This window comes from Coturnix japonica, chromosome Z (genome assembly GCF_001577835.2).
Source record: "Coturnix japonica isolate 7356 chromosome Z, Coturnix japonica 2.1, whole genome shotgun sequence".
Lineage (NCBI taxonomy): Eukaryota > Metazoa > Chordata > Aves > Galliformes > Phasianidae > Coturnix > Coturnix japonica.
In genome coordinates this window covers 492621-518564 of record NC_029547.1, presented here as the reverse complement: position 1 = coordinate 518564, position 25944 = coordinate 492621, and the positions used below count along the sequence as shown (strand labels likewise).

The 25944-nt window shown below is 38.8% G+C and overlaps 1 protein-coding gene across 3 annotated transcripts in view; it reads left to right on the top strand.

The window, feature by feature from the left end:
* WDR7 (WD repeat domain 7) overlaps positions 1-25944 on the top strand; it is a 106863-nt gene that overhangs the window by 6288 nt on the left and 74631 nt on the right. For 2 of the 3 annotated variants that reach the window (XM_015887228.2, XM_015887227.2), the window contains exons 2-18: positions 3185-3356; positions 4058-4164; positions 5782-5860; positions 6160-6334; positions 7671-7747; positions 9593-9712; positions 9905-10050; positions 10577-10679; positions 11535-11676; positions 12190-12438; positions 13872-14092; positions 15542-15737; positions 16412-16626; positions 19237-20006; positions 20540-20628; positions 23579-23668; positions 25185-25303. In XM_015887228.2, the coding sequence (XP_015742714.1) occupies positions 3198-3356; positions 4058-4164; positions 5782-5860; positions 6160-6334; positions 7671-7747; positions 9593-9712; positions 9905-10050; positions 10577-10679; positions 11535-11676; positions 12190-12438; positions 13872-14092; positions 15542-15737; positions 16412-16626; positions 19237-20006; positions 20540-20628; positions 23579-23668; positions 25185-25303 (3057 nt within the window). In that variant the 5' untranslated portion in view covers positions 3185-3197. Of the gene's footprint in view, positions 1-3184; positions 3357-4057; positions 4165-5781; positions 5861-6159; positions 6335-7670; positions 7748-9592; positions 9713-9904; positions 10051-10576; positions 10680-11534; positions 11677-12189; positions 12439-13871; positions 14093-15541; positions 15738-16411; positions 16627-19236; positions 20007-20539; positions 20629-23578; positions 23669-25184; positions 25304-25944 lie in introns of those variants that run through there. The other variant, XM_032441438.1, reaches the window with a different exon arrangement.

The following is a 25944-nucleotide window of genomic DNA, read 5'->3' as shown; positions in this document are numbered from 1 at the left end:
CTTTTTCAGTTCTAAAATTATTGATGGGTTGTCTTATTATCAACTGAGAAGTTGTTTTGTAGGGTAAACTAACAGCAAAGAAGCACCTCGGTGGAAGCGAGTGCCAACAAGTTGCATTAGGGGTTCTGCAGTGCAGTGCAGCTCCTGGCCATGAACGGTGGCTGCACAGACTGGATGCTACGGGACTGACCTTGGTAGTTCTGTATTTCCAGCCCACAGCTGCTGAGCTCCAGTAGCTGGCTGAAGCAAACTCGGTGCAGAATGTTGTACCTTCGCTGTATTTTAAATACTTCATATTAACAGAAATGTATGTCTCAGCTCACCTTTCCCAGTGTGTCATCTGTTTTATTTCATTACAGAATGTGGTAAAATTTAACTTTGTATTTCTGTGATTGCATCTTTGTAATTCATCTGGATGATATTCGTTTTAGGATCTTGTTCAATTCTTTTTATCATTTCCCTGTAAATCGAGTACATTTAATCCAGGGGTTTTGTAATTCCTCAGCTGACAGGTACGCTGCCTTTATTAAGGTCGCTGCATCCTTTATGCCTTCTGAAAAATATTTTACGGTTCTGTGTTCTGATCGTCCAGACAGGGAACAATTGATCCAGCATTGCATAACAGCGCTGCATTCACAGCCATGTGGATGTGTTACAAACACTCATCTCAGGGTAGTGTGTCAGAATGGAGAGTGTGCTCGATTGTTGGCCTGTGTTCATTTATTAAGTAATACGGCTCAGTTTTTAATAACTGTGATCCCATCGGGTACAAGAAAACATTGGGCATAAAATGGCACTTTGTAGTGACTGCTATTGCTGTTTTCATCATTTGAATTTACTGAAAAACCATCCTGCAGCCCAGACTTCTCACAAGTGTGAGGCTTGGTGCATCCAGCGTGCCTGGTGGCTTCTGTTCCAAAGCTCAGCCCTGTTTTTACTTGTCACTGCGGTCTCTAACACCGAGCTGTGTTATTCAGCTGTTTGCTGCTTCCCTTCCCCCTTTTTCTGTATGTATTATTATGCTCCATTCCTCCTTCCACAGGGACCGTTTGCATTAGAAATGGAGGCAGTGTTTATCCAAATTACTCTAAAACTATGTGCTTGAAGAGATTTCGGTGTAATGTTTATACTGATGAGAGATAGCAGTAATTTGTTTTGAGCTCCTTGTAGCGTGGCAGAAAAACACTTTTGAAATAGAAGGTAAATAAGTGCCATCTGCGTCAAAAAGAAGTATGGGGGTTGCCATTGGCAATGTGCACATTCGAGGGACTTCTGCTTATTTTTCCCTTTGTAATCATTCAGAATTGTTTTCTCCATATTCTAAACTGCTGTAAAAGATTTGTATGTCTGCGAGCAAACATCAGTATTGTAAGATCGTGCCAGTGGGATGAATGCATATATATCAACATGAAGACAGGAGAGTGTGTATTTAAGGTATTTCTTTATAAAATTCTTTTGCCTTATTTGCACTCCTCTAAATGAGGAATTCTGCTGTGATCTGAACTGTGCAAAGTTCTGAGCAGAAACCTCTGCTAGGGAACACCAGGAAAGTCTCCTTCATTCATTTAGCACACTGATTCCCCCCATTCATTTCTCAGTAACTTCCTGCAGCTCAAAGTTTTTCTGTGGGGTAGTTGAGCAACTGCTGCAGCACTGTATGAATCCTGAGTAAGAGACAAGGGAAATGTTGGTCGTATCTGACATAAGTGTTCTGCTTGATGGCTATCTGCTCCGCTTTTCAGTTGATTCTTAACGAGTACTGTGAAGTGGAAGAATTCTTATGTCGGAACATTGAAGTGTTTGGTAAACCCTGTGTATTGCTAACAGAAACAGGCTTGGTTTGGTGTTCACATCTCCTGCTGATCTCAGAACTGGTTTTTATTGGCCTTGCTGTTGCTCATGTCCATGGGTTCTGTGCTGCAGCTTCCCCCAGCGACTCCACCACCTCCCTGGGCGGCCATTCCAGTGCCTGACCACTCTCTGAGATAATTTATTCCTTATTTGTAATCTAAACCTCCTCTGCTACAACTTGTGGCCATTTCCTCAGGTCCCGATTGTTGCCTGGCAGAAGAGGCCAACAACCTCTCTTCAGGAAGTTGTAGAGTGTAATGAGATCTCCCCTGAGCCTCCTCTTCTCCACGCTAAACAATCCCAGTTCCCTCATCAGTTCCTTATAAGACTTGTGCTCCAGACCCTGCACCAGTTTTGTTGCCCTTCTCTGGACACATTCCAGGCCCAAAACTGAACACAGTGCTCAAGATGCGGCCTCACCAGAGCTGAGTACAGGAGGATGATTACCTCCCTGCTCCTGCTGGCCACACTATTTCTAATGCAGGCAGGCCAGGATGCTGTTGGCCTTCTTGGCCACCTGGGCACGCTGTCAGCTTATGTTCAGCCAAGCACTGACCAACACCCCCAGGTCCCTTTCCTCTTCACGGTCATCCAGCCACTCAACCCCAAGCCTATAGCGCTGCATGGGGTCGTTGTGGCCAAAGTACAGGACCCAGCACATGGCCTTGTTGAATCTCATGCCGTTAACCTCAGCTCATTAATCCAGCTTGTCTTGATTCCTCTGAAGGGCCTCCATACACTTGGGCAGATCAACACCACCTCCCAACTTGGTGTCATCTGCAAACTTACTGAGTGTTATCAGTTCTTCTTTAGGATTTCAGGGCTGGCAGTGGTGGAAGACTGAGAAGTGTTTTGCCCTTGCTTTACTTCCTTTTTCCAGCTTTCGTTAGTTCTAAATGTTGATAATTTTAGGAGTGACTCTTGTCCCACAGCTGTGTCACCTGTTGCATGTTCCAGTTCCTTTTCCTCCATTGCCTGCCCCCTTTAAGAAGCTTTTCTCACAGCTTTCCCTCCATGGAAGGCTATAGGAGTACACCTTTAGCTACCAGTGTTGCAGATGAGGGCATAGGCAGCAGAGACTGAAAGGTTTAGAACTGTGTGAATATGCTATTTGGTCCATCTGTGAGGATGAAAATCCTCCTCAGTGAGAGAAGAGATGGTTGCATGCTGCATTTTAATTGAGAAGTGGCATATTGTAGTGACTGTTTCTTTTGGACAAAGTGTTCATAAGGTCACTTCAGACTCATCTTTTACTGTCTTGTGAGATAGGAGGGTGTCAGCTGAAGAGCTGGCATGTCCACTGAGACCTAATGTGTATTGATGAAATTGACAGGTGCGAAAGCAGGATGGCTGGGAACAGCCTTGTGTTGCCCATTGTCCTATGGGGCCAGAGGGCTCCCACCCACTGCATATCAACACTGCTGCTCATGGATGATGCCTCGATGATCATCACTGGCTGCCACGATGGCCAGATATGTCTCTGGGACGTTGCTCCAGATTTAGAGGTAAGATGCTGTATGTGAAACTTGAGTTCAGATTGCACTTAAGGTGTTTTTCCTTGTTGCTGAAGTGATTTTATTGTTCAGTATTGCAGCATCCTCTCTGGTCATTTTGTGCTCACTTCACATGATAAGACTTGAGCGTCACGTTATTTAATTCCGGTAGCAAATATTTCACAATAGGAAGAGAAGTGTTTGGTCTTGAAATCTGTTACTGCTCCTTCACTAATTTATTTTAAATAAATATTTCCTCTTTTTCTGAAGTTCTTCTAAACTGTTTTCAAGTGGAGCAGCTTTGTAAAAACCAGAGATCAGAGGACGGTATCTAGAGAGTCTTTTAAGATTATTACTTTATTAATCTGCTGATTTCTGTAAAAACTGTAAGTGGAAAAAAGTCTAGATAAAGATTAATTATTATAAAAATATAGCTTTTATATTACACATTAGTGGCTGCCCTGGAGTTGAAATCTGCGAGTGTCTATTGTGAATATAATCTTGTAATTTGCTTTGGGTCAAGGAGCCTTAATATCGTGGAACATATTAGAGAAATAATCCTTTTCTGTAAAAAGTTGTAAAGCATGTGAAGCATAGTTCAGGAAGGAGTTGCACTGAATACCTAAAATTCTCAATACCTGAGTTATCCCCAGAAATTCTAGTTAAGTAACACTGTGTTATTCTTCTCTCTCATTTTGTTTCCCTGATTCTAGATTAACCCCAGAGCTCTGCTGTTTGGTCACACAGCCTCAATCACTTGTTTATCAAAAGCCTCCGCATCCAGTGAGAAGCAGTACATAGTGAGTGCGTCAGAGAGTGGGTGAGTTCTCTGAGCATTTATTAATATGCAGATCTGTTAAATAATGGAAGTTGCAGGTAGAGGAGAGATCAGGTTGCTTGCACCTATGTCTTCTCATTCCAATGGATGAGGACCCACAGTGTTTTTTACTTAGTCTGCTGTATATAGATATTCCAAATGATGGGACTTCTCCACTGCAGGTGTACTGAATTTGGTCATAATTTGGGATTCATGGCATGACTGAGTACTAAGGGATGGGGATGAGAGCCTGAGCATAATGCTTCCTTTGGAGATAAGGGGAGCCCTGCTGAGACAGCTCCCTGCTTTCCCACCAAGCTGCTCAAAGCCAGATAGCTACTTATCAGAGCTGGCCCCAAGCCTTGGGAGCTGAACCCAGCATGGAGAGGGTGCAGTCACTGTGCTCTTGTATTCACTGTCCTATACTGGCAGACTGTGGAACAGTACATCCCAGGTGTCAGCAAGGGGGCCATAGTTTGTTACTCTGACAGAACAACTGTGGAAGGCCAGAGGTTTCTGGGATTTGAAGTAACTGCTTTTTTCAGCAGGAATATTGAACAGCTTTCTGAGAAGAGAGGTTCAGTCAAAATGAATAGCCTTGATTTGTTGGACTTGCATTGAGTAAGATGGGGTTATCTTTCACCTTTTTTTCTTACTTTCTGCCTGTACAAGTGCAGTTGGAGAAGTATAGGACAGTTACATATCCAAACAAGTGAAATAGTTTCTTTTTATCTGGAAAAAAGACAGAGAATATGTTTAGACAATCTTTTAACATGGATATTGCGAATACAGCATGTCAAAACTTAGAATTTCCAACTTGTAGTGATTTCAGTGCTAATTAGTCTTTTTCTTTTGGGTTTAGAACAGGAACACAAAAGTTTTCCTAGTGAAATATATCTGATATAAAGGGGAAAAGTCTCTGGCAGGTTTTGTTCTGCTTGAATTTAGGCATAACATTTTGAAAGTCAAAATTTAGGGGTAAAATTCTGTACAGAAAATAGTTTGGTTTATTTAGCTCTCTAAAATCAGAAATAATTTCTAGAGGTAATTGTAATGTTTTCTTATCAGGCAAGTCAGAAAAATATTTTCTGTTATTCCTTTTTTGTTGATTTTTCTTTGGTTTCAAGTTGGTCTTATAAGTCTGGAGAGTTCCAGGTGATGCTTCCACTTGTCATCAGCTTGGAATCTCTGAAAAAGCTTCAGAGTTCACTGCTGAGTGATGAAGTTCTGGTTTTCTGTAACACATTTTTCTTCCTCACAAATGTGAAAAAGGCAAGCTAATCTTCGGATACCTTAGGGGTGCAGTAGTTGTACACAGGGACTTGAAATAGTTGTGAGAGAAATTAGAAATTCTCAGCTACCTACTTGCATTTACTTAATATTGGTTGTTTATGACGTACTGTGGTACTTTTTTCATTTCATTTTGTCTTTGTAGGGAAGAACAGCTTGCACAGATTCAGATAGCGCTGGATGCTCAAGTAGATTTTGTGGTTTATTTGTCTAAATGCAGTTCATACAGTCAATGATAAACATTTAATTTATCCTGATGTAAGTAATTCTTAAATCCTTGGAAGACTGAAGTACTTTGGATAAAGTTGTAATTTGCCTTTTGTATTTTAGGGAGATGTGTCTGTGGGATGTGAATGATGGCAGATGCATAGAGTTTACGAAGCTAGCCTGCACACACACTGGCATACAGGTCTGTATTTGTGTATGATTTGATGGTCTTATTCGGCATTGAATAGCATGAATAACTATAGCCAAGTTATTAAAATGGGCCTGAAAACATTCACTTTATCAGTAAGTGCCCTGCATTTGGAAATAGGAAATAACAGCGGGTGGGAGCCTCTGCAAAAAACTCCTTCATCACAATCCAGCAGCAATTTCTGAGTATGTAGCCACTATAGCGTATTTGTGTCATATTGATTTTGGTAAAAAATGAAATAGTCAATGTCTTGCATAGAGTGTAACTTCTGTATTACGATGATGTCCACTTAGTTCTACCAGTTTATGGTTGGGACTCAGCGTGAAGGGAGACTGTTATGCCATGGACATTACCCAGAAATTCTTGTTGTGGATGCTACCAGCCTTGAAGTTCTTTATTCTTTACTATCAAAGATATCTCCTGATTGGATCAGCTCCATGACTATCATTAAATCCAACAGAACACAAGGTAAAGTTTTTTGTTGCTCTGATTGTGGCTTTGCCTCCCTGCAGGGGAATACATTTTCTTCAGCTTTTCCAAGAGCCTGAGGAATCAAGAGGAATCCAGACTGTTACTTCTTGCTTCTTTCTGCCATGTGGGGGGTAAAAATGATCTTGGGTAGTACCAAGGCCTAACTTTCTGTATAAGTAACAGATGTGTAGTTATTTCTGTCTCTGAAAATACAGCAGGAAACAAACGTAACGTTGTGGGTATTCTTTCTGTTACTGTTCATCAGATGAGGCTTTTAGTTCTGGCTAAATTTAAATGCTTTTTCATGAGCTGAACGTAAAATATAGATAAATCCACTCAACAAGTTGCTCACCTGGTAAATTGATAAATTGATTCACATTCTTTAGGAGTTCCAATGGAAGACAGGAAAAATCTTAAATTTTTATTTTTTTATTTTAATTTTTAATTTTTATTTTTTAATAAAAGCACATTTTGCTAGAGTGAAGAGTGGTAACAACTTGTTTTCACTGTGAGTTTTGAGAGTTTAGGAGAGAACTGTGATAGTAAGAGCCTGAAAACTGGCATGAGACTGAAGGAAGAGGTGCAAGCACTCTGTAAATGCTAAGGCTGTCATCTACATAGCTAATGTGATGTGTGGCGTACATCAGGATCATTTGGCACATGAGAAATTATGATTTTGACAAGATATGTATATGCCACGAGTATTTCTTTTGATAAGTGGCTTTACAAAAAGCACTGCTGTAACATCTTTGAAGTTGTTATTGCAAAAAATACATTTAAAATCTTGGTGTGGGAAAGCTAAATCACTGTCCCACAACATCAAAGTTTCTGGAACAGCTGGAAGTGAATTCTGTTTTTAAGTATTGTCTGGACTAATATTGTTTCTTGTTTTGTAATCATTTCTATATTTTGTAATCAAGAGCTTGCCCCTTGGCTTGATGGAATTTTATTCTACACTAGACTTACCTGGTGGAAACAGGAATTTCTAGAATGTTTGGCACAGGATGTGGATTTGGAGTTTGTGGTTTTCTGCTCTTCTCCTCATCTGCCTCTATGGATTTTGAGCCCTAGATACTCATTAGGAGCGCTTGCTTTCTGCAGTTGTAAGACTTGCACAGATTCAGTGGTTTCACATTTGTGTACATGTGCTTCTGGCATGCCATTTTGCAAAACAAGCATTTGATTTTAAAGCAAATATTTCAAGATGGTTTTGATAAACTTCAGTGTTGAAGTATTGTCAGAGGTGTTTGTACTCAGATACACATGACATATAACAATATGAAGACGTTCTTGTACTTACCAGCTTTTTTTTTTTTTTTTTTTTTAACCTCAGAGGATACTGTTGTAGCAGTTTCAGTGACTGGCATCCTGAAAGTATGGATAATAACATCTGAAGTTAATCGCATGCAGGTAAGCAAAGGCCTTTTGTATTACAGGTGTGCCCCAGAAGTCTTAGAGGATGTAGGAGGATGTAGTACTGTCAGCTGTTGATATCCAGATTCTTTTTTTTCCCGGAGCTCTGTTCTGATGAAGATGTAAGATCTAAATAAGAAGTGAGATATGAAGGTGTCTGAAAGGCTTACTAACGAGAGAGCATAATACTTTTCATTGTTCATTATTAACTATGTACAGATCAGTCTTACTGGTAATTCCTGCTTTCCTATGTACTGATCAGTAAAACTCATGAGGGAGATTTAACAAACTTTTCGTGAGAATGAACAGGGTAGAGAAACATCTTAAGTTAAAGACACAGAATATTACACTTGTTTAGCAACTGTGAAGAAAAATAACATTATGATGCGTAAATAAACTAGTTCAGTTTTTATATTTCAGGACCATTTATAACAGAAAAGCAACCAAGTCTGAATTAGGCTGGGAGACCAGTGTAATGGAATTCCTTGCTTATAATCCTGCCAAAGGATGACAAAGCCATTATTAATGTTTTTTGTTTCAGAATTTTGAGATTGATGAAAGCATTTGCTCTTCAGCCATTTCTGAAAACATCTAGCATGCAACTGATCACAGTTTAGCTAGCATCACATTTAACAGTTATGTTAAGAAAGTAAAGCGGTGAGTGGTGGAGAGTATATAAGTAAGAAACACAAAGACATAGCTAGCAGGAGTTTATCACAATGTAGGCTATTTGGGATAGTGGGAACCTCGAAAGAAAGGAAGAGTTGAGCTGAATCTACTTAGTTTTAGCTGGCTGCTCAGAAGCCAGGTAATCCGTGGAGGGCGATCACACTAAATAGCACATCTTAATCTGTCCAGCAAAAGATGAGGTGTTCACTAGGCTGAAGTCACAAAGGAGAATGCTGCATGCTCTCACAGATATGAAGAATAATAGAAGGCCTGTTTTCTCTTTAGAAGTCTGCCATCTGGCATCTTATGAAACTGCCTAGTCCCTTTTCCATCACGTTTTCTGTCATGTTCCGAGTTCACTTTTAGCAAAGAAAAAAAAATCAGCCGGGTGTCATCTTGTTATCTGATTGCCATATGCATGCTTTCCTGTGAAGAGGCTGTCAGTTTCAGGGGCTGGTTACTGACACACTGTCTGACCATTTCAGTAGACGTTCCAGTGGAGGACAGCATGTTTTTTCCTCATTTTTTAAGATGGAGAAATATAATTTCAGGAAGATAGCATCTTGCCAGAGAGATTTGGAACAGAGTAAGGAACTGTAATCTGGGACTTGTGAGAACTTTAGCCTTAACCACCTGGCTCTCCTAATTGTCTCTGCCTCTGGACTTTTGTTGTTGTTGTTGTTGTTGTTTTATTAATGGAAGCCTGCGCACTTTTGGTTGATTCAATGAAGCTTTCATAAACGTACCAGACTGCATGTTTCTCAGGCTGCAGCAGCATAGACCCAAGAAAACAGGAGGACATGGCCAGACTTGGAAGGTGGGAAGTTGCACTAGTGTTCCACCTTCCTGAAAGATGTCCTGTTTCTTTATCACTTCCTTATTTCTGCACCTCTGTGTATGTGCTGCTTACAGAGAGACTTGACTTCTTAATCACAGAGCTGACATTCGGGGTAGATTGTAGCAACAGGAGAATTGAGATGAAAGTTCTTGTTTCAGTTAGGATTCACAGCAACATTGACCATCTCACTTTGAGCAACATTGAGACTATGTGTAAATGCCTTTTTTGAAGTTGTTAGGGCAGTAAGTAATGCAGCTATGTTTATTTGCATTTTATTTAAAATTATGTGTGTGAAGTTAATGTTAATTTTTCTTTTTCTTTTCTTTTTCTTTTAGGATACAACACCAGTATTTGAAGAGGAATCAAAACCTATTTATTGTCAAAACTGTCAAAGCATTTCTTTCTGTGCGTTTACCCAGCAGTCGTTGTTGGTAGTGTGCTCTAAATACTGGAGGGTAAGGAAGGCAGCTGAACAAAAGCTGTTTTATTCTCTCTACAGTAGCTGATGTAATTAAATTGCCAGTAAGACATTCAGAGCAAGTTGTTCTCAGTTCTCTTAGTATGTCTCTATTGAAACCAAAATTAGTTGCTGGATGTACATTTTAATCTGTGGTTAGTTGATGATAGACTTTTTTGTTTCTTCTCAGGTTTTTGATGCTGGAGATTATTCCCTTTTATGCTCAGTCCCTAGTGAGAATGAACAGACCTGGACTGGTGGTGACTTTGTGTCAGCTGACAAAGTGATTGTGTGGACAGAAGATGGTCAAAGTTTCATATATAAATTACCAGCCAGGTACTCAACAATGAAGCACTGCTTCTTTGTTTTTTGTTTTGTTTTATTTATTTTTCTTTTTTTTGAGATGGAAAATTTTGAATAAACACTGTGTATCTTTGGTTTGCATTATGTTGCAAGATCATATGGAAGTTATGGAAACTATTATTTCACAAGCATGCCTGAAAGTGCATTTCTCCTTGGTGTGTCACCTCACATCAAGGATCTGTTGTTTCAGCCATGGTTGCCCCTCTGTTTTCTAGTAATTTGATAAGTCTTTCACTTCTTAATGGTAGCTGTTGGAGAATATGTGATGGCAAGGAGTACGCTTTGCTTTTAAACAAGTCAGAATATCATTTAAATACTTCCTTAAGCAGTGATTATAGCAGTGGTCTGCAATGGTAATTAGCAATTGAAAAATATAGCATTTAAGGGCTTGGATGTTGTTTTTGCTTAAGAATGTAGCATTTCATGTAGTTAGCTAATGACACAGTGATCAGTCTTGTCACAAGGAATTTTAATCTTTTCTTTTTGTTCATAAATTCAGCTGTCTTCCAGCCAGTGACTTGTTTCGTAGAGATGTGGGGAAAGCAGTAGAAAACTTAATTCCTCCCTTATTGTACAGTGTATTGGACAGAGCAGATAAACAGGTAAAATACATTTTTGTGTTTTCCTTTATGGAAAACACTCCTTTAGAGTATTGAAATATGTGTATGTATTGACAGTTTCTTTTCTCTTTACAATGTAGACCTTTAAGATACTTTTTTTTTTTTTTTTTTTTTTTTTTTAAACTAGAGAAAGTAGGCATTTGGGAGAAAAATGGATGCCATTTCCTTTCTGTTTTGTATCTGTTTTCATTCTTATTAGTTCTCAAGTAAATGCGGAGATGAGTCTGTGGTCAAGTGACTCTTCAGTTCTCATATGCTAAGTGTTTGTCATTTATAAGTGCCTGATGTTGTGATTCTGAATTGGAAAAGCTTAGATTTTCCCAGCATGAATAAATGCCAATTCTGGCTAAAATCCTTGTTGATCTGTGCTTTGTTTTTCATATTGCATTGTGAACTGCATCTGCTATATCTAATACATTTCTAGGCTGTTATGTGATGTGCCTTATCATGTGTTGTGCTATGAGTATAAGTAACTGTCTGATTTACAAATACTATTGCCAAACTATTGTAGGAATCCTTTTTTTTTTATCTTAATTATTTAAACTGTTGCCAAATTTGAGCATATATTTTAAACAAAAACATATATTTAGGATGTGTATGTATTTTAAAAAATTTATTTCCCTTAGACCTGATTTGTTTTACAAGTAACCACAGTTTCTGTCTGATTTATATTGCAATGTTTGCCCTTCCTACTAGAAAAATGGTAAAGCATAGAGCAGTTGGTTTTTGTTCTGCCTTCTAAAATACATAGTAGATTCTGTGAGAGAAGTAAATATTCAGATTTGTGCATAGATTGCCCATGTCCGAAGTTTCTCAAATTTGTTTTCTTTTCACCAGTTACTGATATGCCCCCCAGTCACCCGATTCTTCTATGGACATAGGGAATTTTTCTCTAATCTGCTGATCCAAGGAGACTCTTCAGGGAGGCTGTGCATTTGGAGCATACCTGATACTCTGGAACAAGAAGATGGTGCAAAAGGTAGGTATAACAGCGTCTTTTGCTAGGTCTGTTTATGAGTATCTCTGTTTTTTTGTGTGTGTTTTGTTTCTGGATAAAGCACTGCTGCTTTTCCTACAAATGCATGAAGCTCTTCTGTTGTACTTTTAATTGCTAGCCTCTTGTTAGAGCTCTAGTAACATGAAGTTTTTAATATATGATCAAAATCTTACATTGGACACCTTTCAGTTATTACTTTTTAATTGCTTTTTCCCCCAAATTCCAGCCATGATGTCTGGAAGTCCCATGTGCTGTCTGCCTATGTAATAACTTCTTGTAGCTTAAATCATATGCTTTTCTTGTCTCTCACGTATTGCTTTCTTGTGTAGCTTCCCCCCCCCGTGGTAGCCAGTGAATTGATTTCCAAAATGTCTCTCTTACTTTGAAAAAGGTGTTGTAACACAGTAACAGTTGTAACTTTGAAATCTGTTAATAAAACCATTCCTGTTTTGGTTCTTCAATTATTATTATTATTTTTTCTTTCTGTTCTAACAGGACTGCAAACAACAACTTCAATATCCCTCCAGGAAGCTTTTGATAAACTTACTCCTCGCCCAGCTGGAATTATAGACCAACTAAGCTTAATTCCAAACATCAAGGAACCACTTAAGGTTACAGCCAGTGTGTACATTCCAGCCCATGGGCGGCTGGTTTGTGGTCGGGAAGATGGAAGCATTGTTATCGTGCCAGCAACCCAGACTGCTATAGTTCAGCTTTTGCAAGGAGAGCATATGCTTAGGAGAGGTATGCTAATCAGGTTTTGAAACGCACAACAGCACTACAGTGTGTGCTTTTTCACGTATTAGATACACTGAGATATTAAATAATCTTACAAAGAGAGCAGTAAAGATAGGAATCATATAGCTATATTCTTCATAACTCTGGTATTACGTTGTGATGAGGAAGCTAAGTAAAACTGTGGGTAGTCTAAATGTATTTTTGAAGGAGGGCTTCTTCACTGGAGGGGGTAACATGTTTCTTCTGGGTTTCTGAGGTGCTGTAGCACAGATGGGCAGTCATTCAGCTGAGTACTGAGGTGCCTGTGAAGATCTCCTTGGAAAAATGACACATTTAAATGAGAATTTCTCCTAGTGTCTGGTGTAGTTAGTGCATGTGATACATTGTCCTGCTGTTGTACTTTTTGATGCCAGACAATCTTGCTTTCATATTTTCATAGTCTTAAAGTTTCTGAAAAAAAATTTGAGTCCAGCATTTTTAGTAAATGCTGGCAACTGGAAATGATGTGCGAATGTTTTTCAAGTATACAAATATATATATATCAGGTTGTCATTTATGTGATTTCATTTATACAAATGATTATTTTTAAATGTGAGTTCTCTTAAGTTGATGCATTATTCTGCACATGACTGTTGATGATTCTTACACTTATGTGGAAGTGCTTGTATGTTTTCTATGTAGGATTTGCAGTTCTTGCTAGAAAGCTTAGTTACCGTAAGAAAGTTCAACTGTGTCATATATATTACATAGAGTGCTTGACTCTGGTATTTACTTACTGACCTCCTTTTGTTAAATTTGCCAGCTGAAAAGGCAGTTTTCAAAACTCATTTTTCATCGGTTGAAAGGTTACAGTGACAATGGATTTTAACCTGTCTCTTTGATCTCAGTAAACAGGACTCATTGTTCCTGCATTGTGTTCACAGAAGTTGTTTTCCTTCTAAATTTGAATTTGTCATTTGTGCCTGTTCTGCTCAGGCTCTGCTGTGGCCATTGCTAAATAAGATCATGCATTTTTCCCTGATGCTGCTCTCTTTTGATTATATCTGTAGATAAATCAATGTTTGAGTGGGAAAAGCTTGGTGTTCTTTTATTTTTCCAGACCTTTGTGGAGTGTGGTGGTTTTGTTTGTTTTGTATTTTTGTTTCTGATGGAATTATTTTAGGAGGGAGGTTCTTTTAAGACAGCTGAAAATTGTGAGATCGAGTAGCCATCAAGTCCATGTGAAGTTAAAACAAAAACAATGTTATGAATATTTTAGAGCATGGCAAGGTCAAATTCTTTAAAAACATGGGACAAAAATGTAGTATATGTACTTTTTTTTTTTTTTAATCACAGGTAGTGATCTGATTTGTTTATTGTTGTATCAAAATTAAAAATGTTTATTTTCCCTCTTTTCCTCTTTTCTCACCCCCTGACTCTGACCTTACCCCATTTCTCAGGTTGGCCACCTCACCGGACTCTCAGAGGTCATCGAAACAAAATTACTTGCTTACTGTATCCTCATCAGGTTTCTTCTCGTTATGATCAAAGGTATTTGATCTCAGGTGGTGTGGATTTCTCAGTCATCATATGGGATATATTTTCTGGAGAGATGAAACATATCTTCTGTGTACATGGTGGAGAAATTACACAGCTTCTAGTTCCACCAGAAAACTGTAGTGTAAGTTTTAAATAATATGTTCTGATAACCTGTCATACAGTTCCCATAAATGCTACAGCCCCTTAAATCCTTCTTAAGAATATGAATGCAGTGTGAAATACCAAAGCTCTTGCTCTCAGCACAAGCGTGATCCTTACAGGCATTTAAAAATAATGTAATTATTCTGTTAATTTTGGTTGTGCTCACATTGTGATTTAGCTATAGAAATAACTAAAAATAGTAGAAAAAATACATCATGTTTTAATGCCATACAGCATTAAAAGTGGGAGGGGATGAAGTGAACTTATTTCTCTGATGAGGTTTGAGGCAAGCCACACTAGGTTGGCCTGTAGATTTTGAGTGAAATTTTATTTTTCATAATTTGGATGAGTAGGAAGAATTTAATGCACGTGATTACACTGATTTACATCAAAGTCGTTGTTTCACTTTTTTTGTTTAAGAGCATTTATTTGCTTTTTGTTTCCTTATTTTTTTCTTCCCTTCCTGTTCCCTTACTCTCTTTGAACATTGTTACTCTTTGTTTTCCTCACTTCTATTCCTATGTTTTCCTATACCACTGCACTGCCTCTCTCTGCTGAAATGCTCATCTTCCTTGGATGTACCTTTGAAAACATTTGTGTCTTAATACATTAATGTAAACTAAATATAGATGTAAAGTTTTGATTTTTAAACTGATATATTTACATATACTCCAAGTCTAGAAAGAGTTGGAAGAAAATATAAAGCTATTCAAGTTGTTTATGGAGTAGTTCTTTTGGAGTTACTTCACCTGTTGGAGTATTCATAAAGTGTGTGCCTGGGATCTGTACGTTCTGTCTCATGGATCACAGTGCCCGGCCTTTCTTTTTTTTCCCCTGTTTTACTAAGGGTCACTTATCAGTGTTAGGGAAAATATTCCAGCCTGTAGTATAAAAAAAGCAATATTGTATAAGTGTGATGAGGTTTGAGAGTAAGTATTGTGTATTTTTCTTTGTCAGGTGACTAGATTCTTTTTTTTTTCTTTTTTTTTTTTTCCCCCCAGATAAATAAACAACTTCACAGTTGCTTCCTATTCAGATTTTAAACATTTGTAAAACATAGATAGAAAATAATTAGCCTTTTGTGGAAAATTGAAATGTTTCTGCTGGTAACATTTTAAGAGCAAACAAATACATAAGCGAGTGGCTGCACTGAACAGTTTTTGATTCAGTGCAGAACATCTTTTCAAGGTGGCAGTACCACGTAGCTCTGCAGAGGTGACAGGCTTGTCTGAGAGCCATTGACTATACAGGTGTGAGTTGTTTGCTCCTGGAGTGTTTGGTCCGGTGGGATTCTGCTGTATATTTATTTCCCTGTATTCTTCTTATAAAATATGTTGTTAACCATTATGCTTGATCCAGTGGAGATGAGAGTATTAAAAGCAAACTGCCTCCATTAGGATTAATCTGTCTTTGTTTGTTTGTTTTAAAGGCAAGAGTCCAACACTGTATTTGCTCCGTGGCCAGTGATCACTCTGTAGGTCTCCTTAGTCTGCGTGAGAAGAAATGCATCATGCTGGCATCCCGCCACCTCTTCCCTATTCAAGTGATCAAGTGGAGGCCTTCTGATGACTACCTGGTAGTGGGATGCTCTGATGGGTCCGTGTATGTCTGGCAAATGGACACTGGTATGGTTACAGTCAGATGTTTGATGCATTCTCTTAATGCTTAGTAATCCGTGTGAGTTGCATCTGAGAGAGGTGTTAATTTTTTTCACACTTTATCTCTCCCTCCCCTTGTTCTCAAAGTTTGTAGATTAGATAAACTTTTGTTAAATACATATTTCAGTATTTAAAATGACTTCCTTGGTTTTGGAGAAGCATAACTTGCTTTGGCCATCTTCTTTGTGCGTACTTTCCCATTTGTCAGTTTGTCAGCATGTGTGCTTGCTCAGTTTACTTGAAAGCTTGGTGTAGAAGTGCAGCACCTTTAATATCATTAGTAGCTTCCACTGTAAAATGAAGAATAGTGATAAATTCTTTTTGTTTGTCTGGAGTTTGTTTTCCTTCGTTATTAAAGGGACTGACAATAGTGAGAAGGAGCATTAACAGGATGGGCAACAAGGCATGAAATTGCAAGCTTGATTTTAAGAAATGTCCTTGAAAGGGAGAAAGTGAGGAAAAAATGTATGTGCTGTATGTAACTACCTTGTAACAAATTAATTCACTTAAGGAAAAAAATATGACTTCTAAAAATAGCTGTTAACACCTCTGAAAACTGCACATTGCATCCCATTTTCTGTGATTTTTGGGGTGTTCCTCATTGTTTTTGCTTAACCTGCTGTTTTTTACAATGCTTGCAGGTGCTCTGGACAGATGTGTGATGGGAATAACAGCAGTTGAAATCCTGAATGCTTGTGATGAGGCATTGCCTGCAGCTGTGGACTCCCTAAGCCACCCTGCCGTCAACCTGAAGCAGGCCATGACACGACGCAGCCTGGCTGCCCTGAAGAATGTGGCACACCAGAAGCTGCAGACCTTGGCCACCAACCTGCTGGCTTCTGAGGCTTCTGACAAGGTAAGCCGTGTTCCAACAGTGCTGCATCTGAACCAGTCTTCATTGTTTTAACTGAACAAATCTTAACCAAGCCACTCTGACATTTTAATAGAAAGATCTAAAGTTGATCTGCCTGGCCTTGGTTGGGTCCTGCATTCGTAGGATCACTAAGGTTTGAAAAGACCTTAAGTCAGTTTATCTGGCTTATCTTTATAACCTCAAAACTTTTAATAATTTCTTTCATAATTGTGGCTCATGAAAGAAATTAAAGTGTTTTGCCGTAAGTGCGTTACTGCCCTTTTGAGGTGGAAAATACCACTCTTGTTAAGTGTGGGTCTATGCAGTTGTCATGTCATCGTGTGTTTAATATGTTAATATCTCAGTGTCTGTTAAGAACAAGTAAGATTGAGTTCAGATGCTTCTGTAAATGTTGTCTTTGGTATTGCACGTGAGAGGACAGTTTAGGTATTTAAAAAAAAAAATCAAGACAAGCAAAAGAATATTCTGACAACAAGTAAATAGCTTAGTGTTTTCAGAACCCTGTGATATCTGTGTTTTATTATTTCAGTCTTCTTTATGCCTGGGATTAAAATCTCCAGACAAGAGACTAATGTTAGATTTCACTTGTGACCATATTAAATCCGTTAGCAGGAATAGTTTTTTCCTGGTCTGCAGGGGAAAAGAATTATGTCTACAGAAGCAAACGTAAGAAGCTAAAGGTTGATGGAGGGCTAATCGCATTATGAAAAATGTATGCTGAAAGAACTGCTGGGATTTCTCTTGCTGATCTTTGCTCACTAAGGATTTCTCTCAATACTCGTCTGTGCCAGAAGTTAAGGACCTTTCCAAGGGAAATCCACCAGGAATCACCTTTCTGACTCCCACTGACTGCCAGGTGCAGCTAGATGAGAGAGAAGGGTTTTATTTTTTGAGTTTGTTTATTGGAGTAGCAAGATAAAGCATGGATAAGTATCGGTTTGTAGTAAGCAAGATGGTTATTATCCCTTGCCTCTGCTAGGAAAGCTATGATTCTTGTGATATTTTATTTCACTGATAAAGATATTTAGGGATCACAATGGTGAATTTGTTAAATTGGGATAATCACAAGCAAGATATTGTTTTCATTGCTTTTGTGTGAGAGCAAATTTCATTATATTGGAAGGAATATTCAGGAAACTGGAAAAATAGCCTCTGAGTTGTACATTAGAGAAGAAGCTGTTCCTGCCCTGAACAGTTTGGTCTGTTAGGTCCTGATTTGAGCAGAGGCTGGGATTACAGATCACCACGCTTAGCATTGCTGTGACTGTCACAGTGACTCTGAATCAATAAAAAAAAATATTCTGATTCCAAAATGCTGCAATTCATCATTTTTCCCATCAGAGTAGACTTTAAAGCTATTGAATTTGATTAGCCTTATAATGCAGGGCTACTCAAAAATGTTACTGAAGGCCTAGGGGGAAAAAAAAAAAAAGCTTCATTTTTTCCTTTTGTTTTTCTTCTTTACAACTGTGCTCGTGATGTTCTGGTAGGCTGAACTGTGGCCACCAGGGAGCAGCAGAGAGCTGCTTCCAGTTTCACGTGTTTTATTTCATTTTAGTTTTTCTCCTGTCTTCTATTCTGCTTGGAAAAGAGCTGTCACTTACAGAGGGCGTTCTTTAGAACAACGTGTGCTCAGATTTGTGCACAGTATTCCTGCTGAATACAGTATGACTGTCAGTGTCAGTTATTAATGTTGTGCTTGTGTGTGCAGTGCAGCTGCTTGTGTTTTGTGCGCAGGAGACACTAACATGAAGGTACTGCTGCCTGCAGAGAAATGGGGCATACCACTGCAAAATGTGTTCCGTCCCACAGGGCAGTGAGGATTAATAACCAAAGGAGTTTGATTATTTTACTTCTAATTTTATTGTTTACTTCATTTCCAGAGACCTTGTGTTAAAAGTTTCCTACATTACATTCAAAGAAATTAACTAGGTTTTTGTGATATATAAGGAATACTTCTTTTTTCCCTCTGGGCTTCTTGCTATGAAGCATAGAGAGGTTCTTTTTCTGCTTACCAAGGTAGCTGAGCCTTTCAGGCAGGTGCATTTCCAATCCTAAAGCTCACGTGTTTATTTGAAGGGGTCAGTTTTTCCTCTGAAGATTTTTCTATAATAAGCAATCTCATTTAGAAACAAATATTCAGAGATCTGAATATACAGGTATCTCTGTAGATTGCAAAGGTGTAGTAGCAACAGGAAAAGCAGAGTGCTTTTGTATCCCAAAGTCTGTGAATTGAGAATTAAATAACTAAATAATAATTAAATAACTAAGCTAACTTCATTCCCTGAAACAATCAGTGAACATGAGATGGTGAATATAATATTCCTTTGTGCTAACATCATCTTGAGGATCTTTACAGTTATAAGAGAAAAATAATATATGTACATCATTTCTGATTTCAGACACCTGTCATTGAAATCCTGTATGAAACTGACAGTATCCAAGTAGTTGTAGGACTAGAAGTATTTACTATCTTGGAGAAAGTACCTGAGATTTAAAGTAAATGATGGGTTGATGTATATGTCCAATACACAAAAAAAGGTATAAGGATAATTATCCAGTGACAATTTCAATTTTTTTTTTCTTTTGTAGGGGAATTTACCTAAATATTCACATAACTCTCTGATGGTTCAAGCTATAAAGACTAACTTGACAGATCCAGATATACATGTGCTCTTCTTTGATGTGGAAGCACTGATAATTCAGCTGCTGACCGAAGAGGCCTCAAGACCCAACAGTGCCCTCATATCTCCAGAGAATTTACAGAAGGCCTCTGGTGGGTCTGACAAGGGAGGCTCCTTCCTGACTGGTAAGCGAGCAGCTGTCCTCTTCCAGCAGGTTAAGGAAACCATCAAAGAAAACATAAAAGAACATCTTCTTGATGATGAAGATGAGGATGAAGAATCAATGAGACAGAGGAGAGAAGACACTGACCCAGAATATCGTTCTAGCAAATCCAAACCATTAACTCTACTAGAATACAACCTAACCATGGATACAGCAAAGCTTTTTATGTCCTGTCTTCATGCCTGGGGCTTGAATTCTGTTCTAGATGAGCTTTGCCTTGATCGTCTTGGGATGCTTAAGCCACACTGCTCAGTGTCCTTTGGCCTTCTGTCTAGAGGAGGCCACATGTCTCTGATGCTTCCTGGCTACAATCAACCTGTAGGCAAACAATCTTATGATGGCGTGGAGTTGGGCAGGAAGATGTCTATTACAGAAGGATTGGGAAAGGGAACATATGGTGTGTCGCGTGCTGTCACCACCCAGCATCTCCTCTCTGTCATATCACTGGCAAACACACTGATGAGCATGACCAATGCAACCTTTATTGGAGACCACATGAAGAAAGGCCCCACCAGGTACTTCTATTCAGACTTCTATTCAGAGTCTCTGTTCAAATATGCTATGTAATTTTGTTTAATTTCACCCTGGAGTTTGGTGTATCAAGTGGCCATGAAAACTTTAAGTACCCAGCCAACCAATGTGTTTCTTCTTTCATGGCAATAGTATTTTTTTTTTAATGTCAAGATAATGTTATTGCTTTTAATCAGGTTGCAGATGTTACAATGTTAATATGGTGTAGGCTGATGTTAATATGATGCGTTAATGTCAGCGCTAATGTAGTGCAGGGCTGAAAGCCCATTCCTGTCCTTCTTTTTAATATTTATAGGATTTAAATATATTAAGGAGTAGGTCAGATTCTAGGCAAATCTAAACATACAAACGCGCATAACCAAGTAAGCGAGGAATTGTAAATGAGATACTTTGATGTCAACGTAACTATTCTTTACTGATTGCCTTTCAAAGTTTGTTTAGGTGTGGGATCTTAGCAAATAATCATTTTTCTCCCCTTTTCTCTTTTTCCTTCTGTATGTTCTCTCCTCTCCTCCAGGCCACCCAGACCAGGCACTCCTGAAATGTCAAAAATGAAGGCACCTCCGTCTATGGCAAGTCATGCAGCCCAGGGACAAATTAAGCAAGGTAGAAATCTTCAGAATTCATTTAGAGTAATTTCGTATGTCTTTTCAGTTCTGTATGCTAAAGTCATTGTGTTATTGTTGTGCGATAAAAACATTACTAGCTTCTACATGAGATACAAAGGTAGTGTTATATTCCAGATAACAGGTGTAATGATTAAGAATCAATTTAAAGTTCTAATACTGATGTGGAGTCATTCCTTGATAAAGAATAGTTTGGTGCTCCCTAGCCTTCAGATGTTGAGGTATCCATAAGGCATTCACCATCTATAAAGCAGTTTTATACAGAGTAACAGAAAAATGTTTATCATACATATAAACTAAAGTATAAAGGTAGAACACATGTAAACACATAAATATTTCCTCTTCCATTTTAAAAGGAGGAAGAATTTTTTGTAACACTTCTTCTATCACCGCTGCTGTTTCTGTTATCTGTAGTTAAGAAAGATGGCAGTGGATGATACTGGACCCTTTAGGAGTCTGTATTCTCTTTTATTTCATGAGTACAATGGTTAGATATAAAACACAGAGCAACATATGATATAAAGAAGGTTGTACGTAAGATTGGACTTCAGTTCCTCAAGTAAATCTGTGACAACATGGCATAGCCTTTTTAACTTGAGTGCAGAACTCAGGAGCAGTGAGATGTTTGCTGCAGTTGCTGGGGACACAGGCAGTGTCTGCTCATGTGATTTCTTATGAAATTACAGTTGGAAAAAAAAAATAAAGAAGATTAATGCTTTGTTATTGTGGCATTTTATGGATATTTATGTTTTGTGTTTTGAATATCCTTTGTATATTTCCTTACATATATCTTTAAACAATGAAACTACTCTTGTTTTAGAAAGCTGGTAAGCACAACAGGTGACTGACATATCAATTGTGATTTTCATCATTTGCATTCAGAAGTGAGGAAATGTATGTCCAAAGAGGAAACTTGCTTGTCAGGGGTGCTTGTGTTTGTATTCTTGTGCTGTTTTCATCTGTATTTTGAAGGAGGAAGCCAGTTTCAGGAGTGATATGTATCAGGCTTTCCTTTTCATGTAAGGATGCTACAGAAATAGAGAGGTAGCAGTCAATAACAAAAAAGTGAAAATTAAAACAAACAAACAAACATACAAAAACAGCGCAGTAGGGCTTCTTTGGAAGTTGTGTACTTGAGAGGCCAGTGTTTTCTGGAGTTGGTATCTCCTGGGCAGATTCAATGCCAGAAAAAGCATGTTTGTCATGGAGAGCATATGCTTTTGTTTTCAAGTGTACAGTTATATTGCAGTTATTATTTCCAGAACGAAAAGGGTGTTGATTTTCTTTTGAAACAGCTGTGCTCATTATGGTGGTAGGCATGTATAATGTAGGACATACAGTGGAAATATTTTTAACTTCATCAGAAATAACTGATAAAAATAGAAATTATACGCAATGTCAGAAGTATAGAGAAATTCTGTTGTTCCTAAACTGTGATGTTTTGGGGTGTTTTGCCTGTGTTTGGCAGCATGACTTGAATGCTCCTGGAGGAAGAGTTTGAGTGGTACCCTTAGGTCATACGATTACATCCCACTGTGTACTACTTACAGCGTCTTGCTGCTCATAAATTACCAGTGCTTCTTAAAAATCAATTAGTATAGATACGATTAATGCATAGTATGACATGCTGGATGTCCATCTATTTGACCTGTATTTGCCCTGAGCTCGGCACATCTCTGTGCTACTCTGCTGTTGGGCCAGCTGCTTCTATCACAGTGACTGTTACAATTATTGTCTGTTGCAGACAGAACAATAACAGGGAGAAATTTCAAAGTCTTCAGTTTTGTTTTGAGAAACAAACAAAACAATAAAAAAAAAAAACAACACAAATTTTAGGTGTTTTTTTTTTCCCATAAATCAAACAGCTTCTTTTATACATCTGCTGAAACCAGTTTTTGTTGTGAAGTGACTTCTGCTGCTCATGCTGTCAATGTACACGTGCCATCGTGCTGCATTCATGTGGAAGGCATGGCAAAGTGTCCCTGATGCAGATGTCCTCCAGTGACAATAGAAGTTCACTGCATGAAACGCAAACAGAAGACAATGCTTAATCTGTTCAGGAGCTTGAACCCATTGTTGTTCTGCAACGAAATAAAAGAGGGGGATTAATTTGAAGATGCTTGTGCATGACATATGGTAATTTCTCAGCAGGAAGGAAGTGTCAGATAGGGACCTCTAAATCTCCACATTGACCTCTGGTTGTAGCATGTGTATGCAATAGTGTCTGCACGTCTTTTCATGTGAGATAAAGTTCAACAATGAGCATTATGGAAGTATAATGTTTAGAACTGATTTTAAATTGCATTTGCCAAGAAATCACACAGTTTACAAAGTAAATACACCACAGCTGCTGCTTGGAGCACATGCTTTCCTGTCTGCTTGCCTGTAGTGTTACCCTGGATGCCTTACATCCGTCTGATTCATGTGTTCAGCCCTTTCTCTGGTTTAAGATCAAGCTTGTTTTGAACAGGGTGAGATTTAAAATGGAACTATATTTAAAATAATCATCAGCAATATGTTCTGTGGCTTTTTAGATGAACAGGTGGGACAGCCCAGGTTTGGAAGGGATCGTTTCTGGGTTGTTGTTTGGTTGTAATGAGCAGTACAGATCCTAAATCTGTCTTGATATGGGAAGAAACCCAGAAACAGAAGCAAAACTCCTGCTTTGAAATGCGCAGTCAACGATGTTGCTGAAGTGAGCCCCCAGTAGAGTTATGTTAGTGAAACTGTTTTTCTGTAGCTGCATGTTTTCTTCTCACTGACACTCCGCTTCTCGTAAAGCCTAGAAGTTTTTTGTTTTTTTAAGTTTAGTATTATCACAGTTTTGTTTTTCATTCTTTGGTGATACTAATCTGTTTTTCAGAAGCTGCTATCCTCACTTTCCTCTTTTTTTTTTTTTCCTCTTTATTTCTTCTTCTTTCCTCTGCAAGTTGCTCCTGCTGTTTCTTCTAGCACTGAAGCTGGTCACTCTGGCTCTGACACTGCTCCTCCTTTACATACCTGTTTCTTAGTAAATGAAGGTATCTTTCCTCATTTTTTTCTATCTATTTGTCTTTTACTTTCAACTAATGTTCCTTATCATTGTTACGATGTGACTTTAATTTGTTGTACAGAGGTATTTTTCTTTTCAAAGACAGAGGTAATGAGTTTATTTTTACATAGTTTGCTGTTAGAGAGTGTACAGATGTGGTTTGTCTGTCCAGGACTTTCTTCCAAAGTTCAGTTCTCAGTGACCTTGTCAAAGGTTGGATTTCAGACTGTGCCTGGTTTTACTGTTGCTTTTTGACAAGATAACGAACCTTTTTTAAGTAGGAAGAACATGAGTGACTGAAGCCACACCATGCACTGTTTGTGTCCCACTGCTTTACTTCCATGTGGGTACAGCTGCTGCCCCTTGGTGTGAAGGCTCAGCTCCATCTGGATCTGGGGGAGCTTCTGGGACTGCCTGTGGCACAAGTCAGGGGGCTAAACCTTTTGTGATGCTTTATATATGAAAATGAGCCAAAATGAGCTTCACATCACTTAAATCTGAATAGTAGTGCTCATGAAGACAAGAACTGCTTGATTAGACTACTTGGGGTTTGTGTTTAATTTTTTTTCCCCCTCCATTCTGATGAATGACTTTCTGCCCTAAAGATTGGTGCACACGCACAAAGAGCCTAATACAGACCAAAGTAACCCAAAGCACCTGTATCACTGCAGGGAAACTGTTTTAAACCTTTGCTTTGATGCTGTATTGCTAAGCCATAAATTTGTGCTTTGTTGTAGGAATTTCAGGTATTAATTAATTTCCTTGAAGCATCATGAAAAGCTTTGGTATTTAGCATACTGAGATTTTTGTGTTCACCATTGCTGACAAATTAAAAGTGGAGATCCAGGCTTGATGTGGTTCTGGGCAGCCTGGTCTGCTGGTTGACAACCCTGCGCACACAGCAGGGGGTTGAAACTGGATGAGCATTATGGTCCTTTCCAGCCCAGGCCATTCTATGGTTCTTTGGTCTGTATCCTCACTGAAAATACTTCTCATGCTTCTCAAGTGAAAGCAGATCATAATACTAAGAGCACTGTGTACATTACAATAGTTTTAGGATCTGTATTGTTTGAGGTTGATATATTCCTCTTTACTGCTTTTAACTAAATAATACTGCAGGCTTCCCATGTGAAGCAGGCTTAGATAGGAAGAGTGGGGTTAGTGGACAAATGTGTGCTTTGATGTGCTGGCATACCTCCTTAAAAAGTATATAGTCTTCCTACTGGTAATTTGTATGATTAGCTTTCTTTAAATGAATGGCATCAAACTTGCATGTAGCACATTATGTGAAAATAATGGAAACTAAAGTTTCAACGGATCATTGGATTTGGTCTTGAACTCACTGTGGCTTGTGCTTAGGAGCTTTTTAGTATTTAATGTGTTGAATGTACTCCGAGGGTTGCAAGTTTGAAATTCAAGGCTGTGATTCAGTGTGGTTAGATTTAGTTTATGAGAGAGGATGAAAAGAAACAGTGCTTCTGATGTGTTCTTCTGTGTTTGAACAGGGTGGAGCCAGCTTGCTGCCATGCACTGCGTGATGCTTCCTGACCTGCTGGGTCTGGACAAATTTAGGCCTCCTCTTCTGGAGATGTTGGCTCGTAGATGGCAGGACCGCTGCCTGGAGGTGAGTTTGTAGGATAGCAGAATTACAGACCAGCTGGGTTGGAAGAGACCCCAGACACCCCCAGCCCCGTTCTGCTGTGGATTGGTTGCCCTTTCCTGCTGCACAGGGCCCATCCATGTCCTTGGGCTCTCTGGGGATGGGGCACTCACATGTGTGAGCAGCCTGTATGCCTGACAAACAGTAATTTTCTGTTGATGCATTTGTTTGTTTGTTTCCCCAATGCTTATTTTTAAAAGCCCCAAATAACATGCTTTCAAATATCAGTCTTCTCAAGTCTTGGTTTATTTAAGTGGTACATTGTTTTGATGAGAAATGGCTCTTTTGATGTGCCACTGGATGGCAGCCTTGTTCCACTGCAACAGGAGTGAATCACTAAGGGAGACCTCAGGGAATCCCAGTTCTCAGCAGCAGAACCCTCTCTGCTCTGCCTTGGGGCACAGGGAGGGGACAATCTGTGAGGATGTGGAAGGACAGGCAGAAGTGATTTGTGTGTTGCAGTATTTGAATGTTTTGTTACTTTGGTTGTTATTTATGCAGAGTGCAGCTTTATGTACCTGTCAGATGTTGGTGGCTTTTATATTAAGGTAAAATGAGCTTAATAAAAAGTACTTTCTGACACAAGCTCATGTAGCTGTTGATTC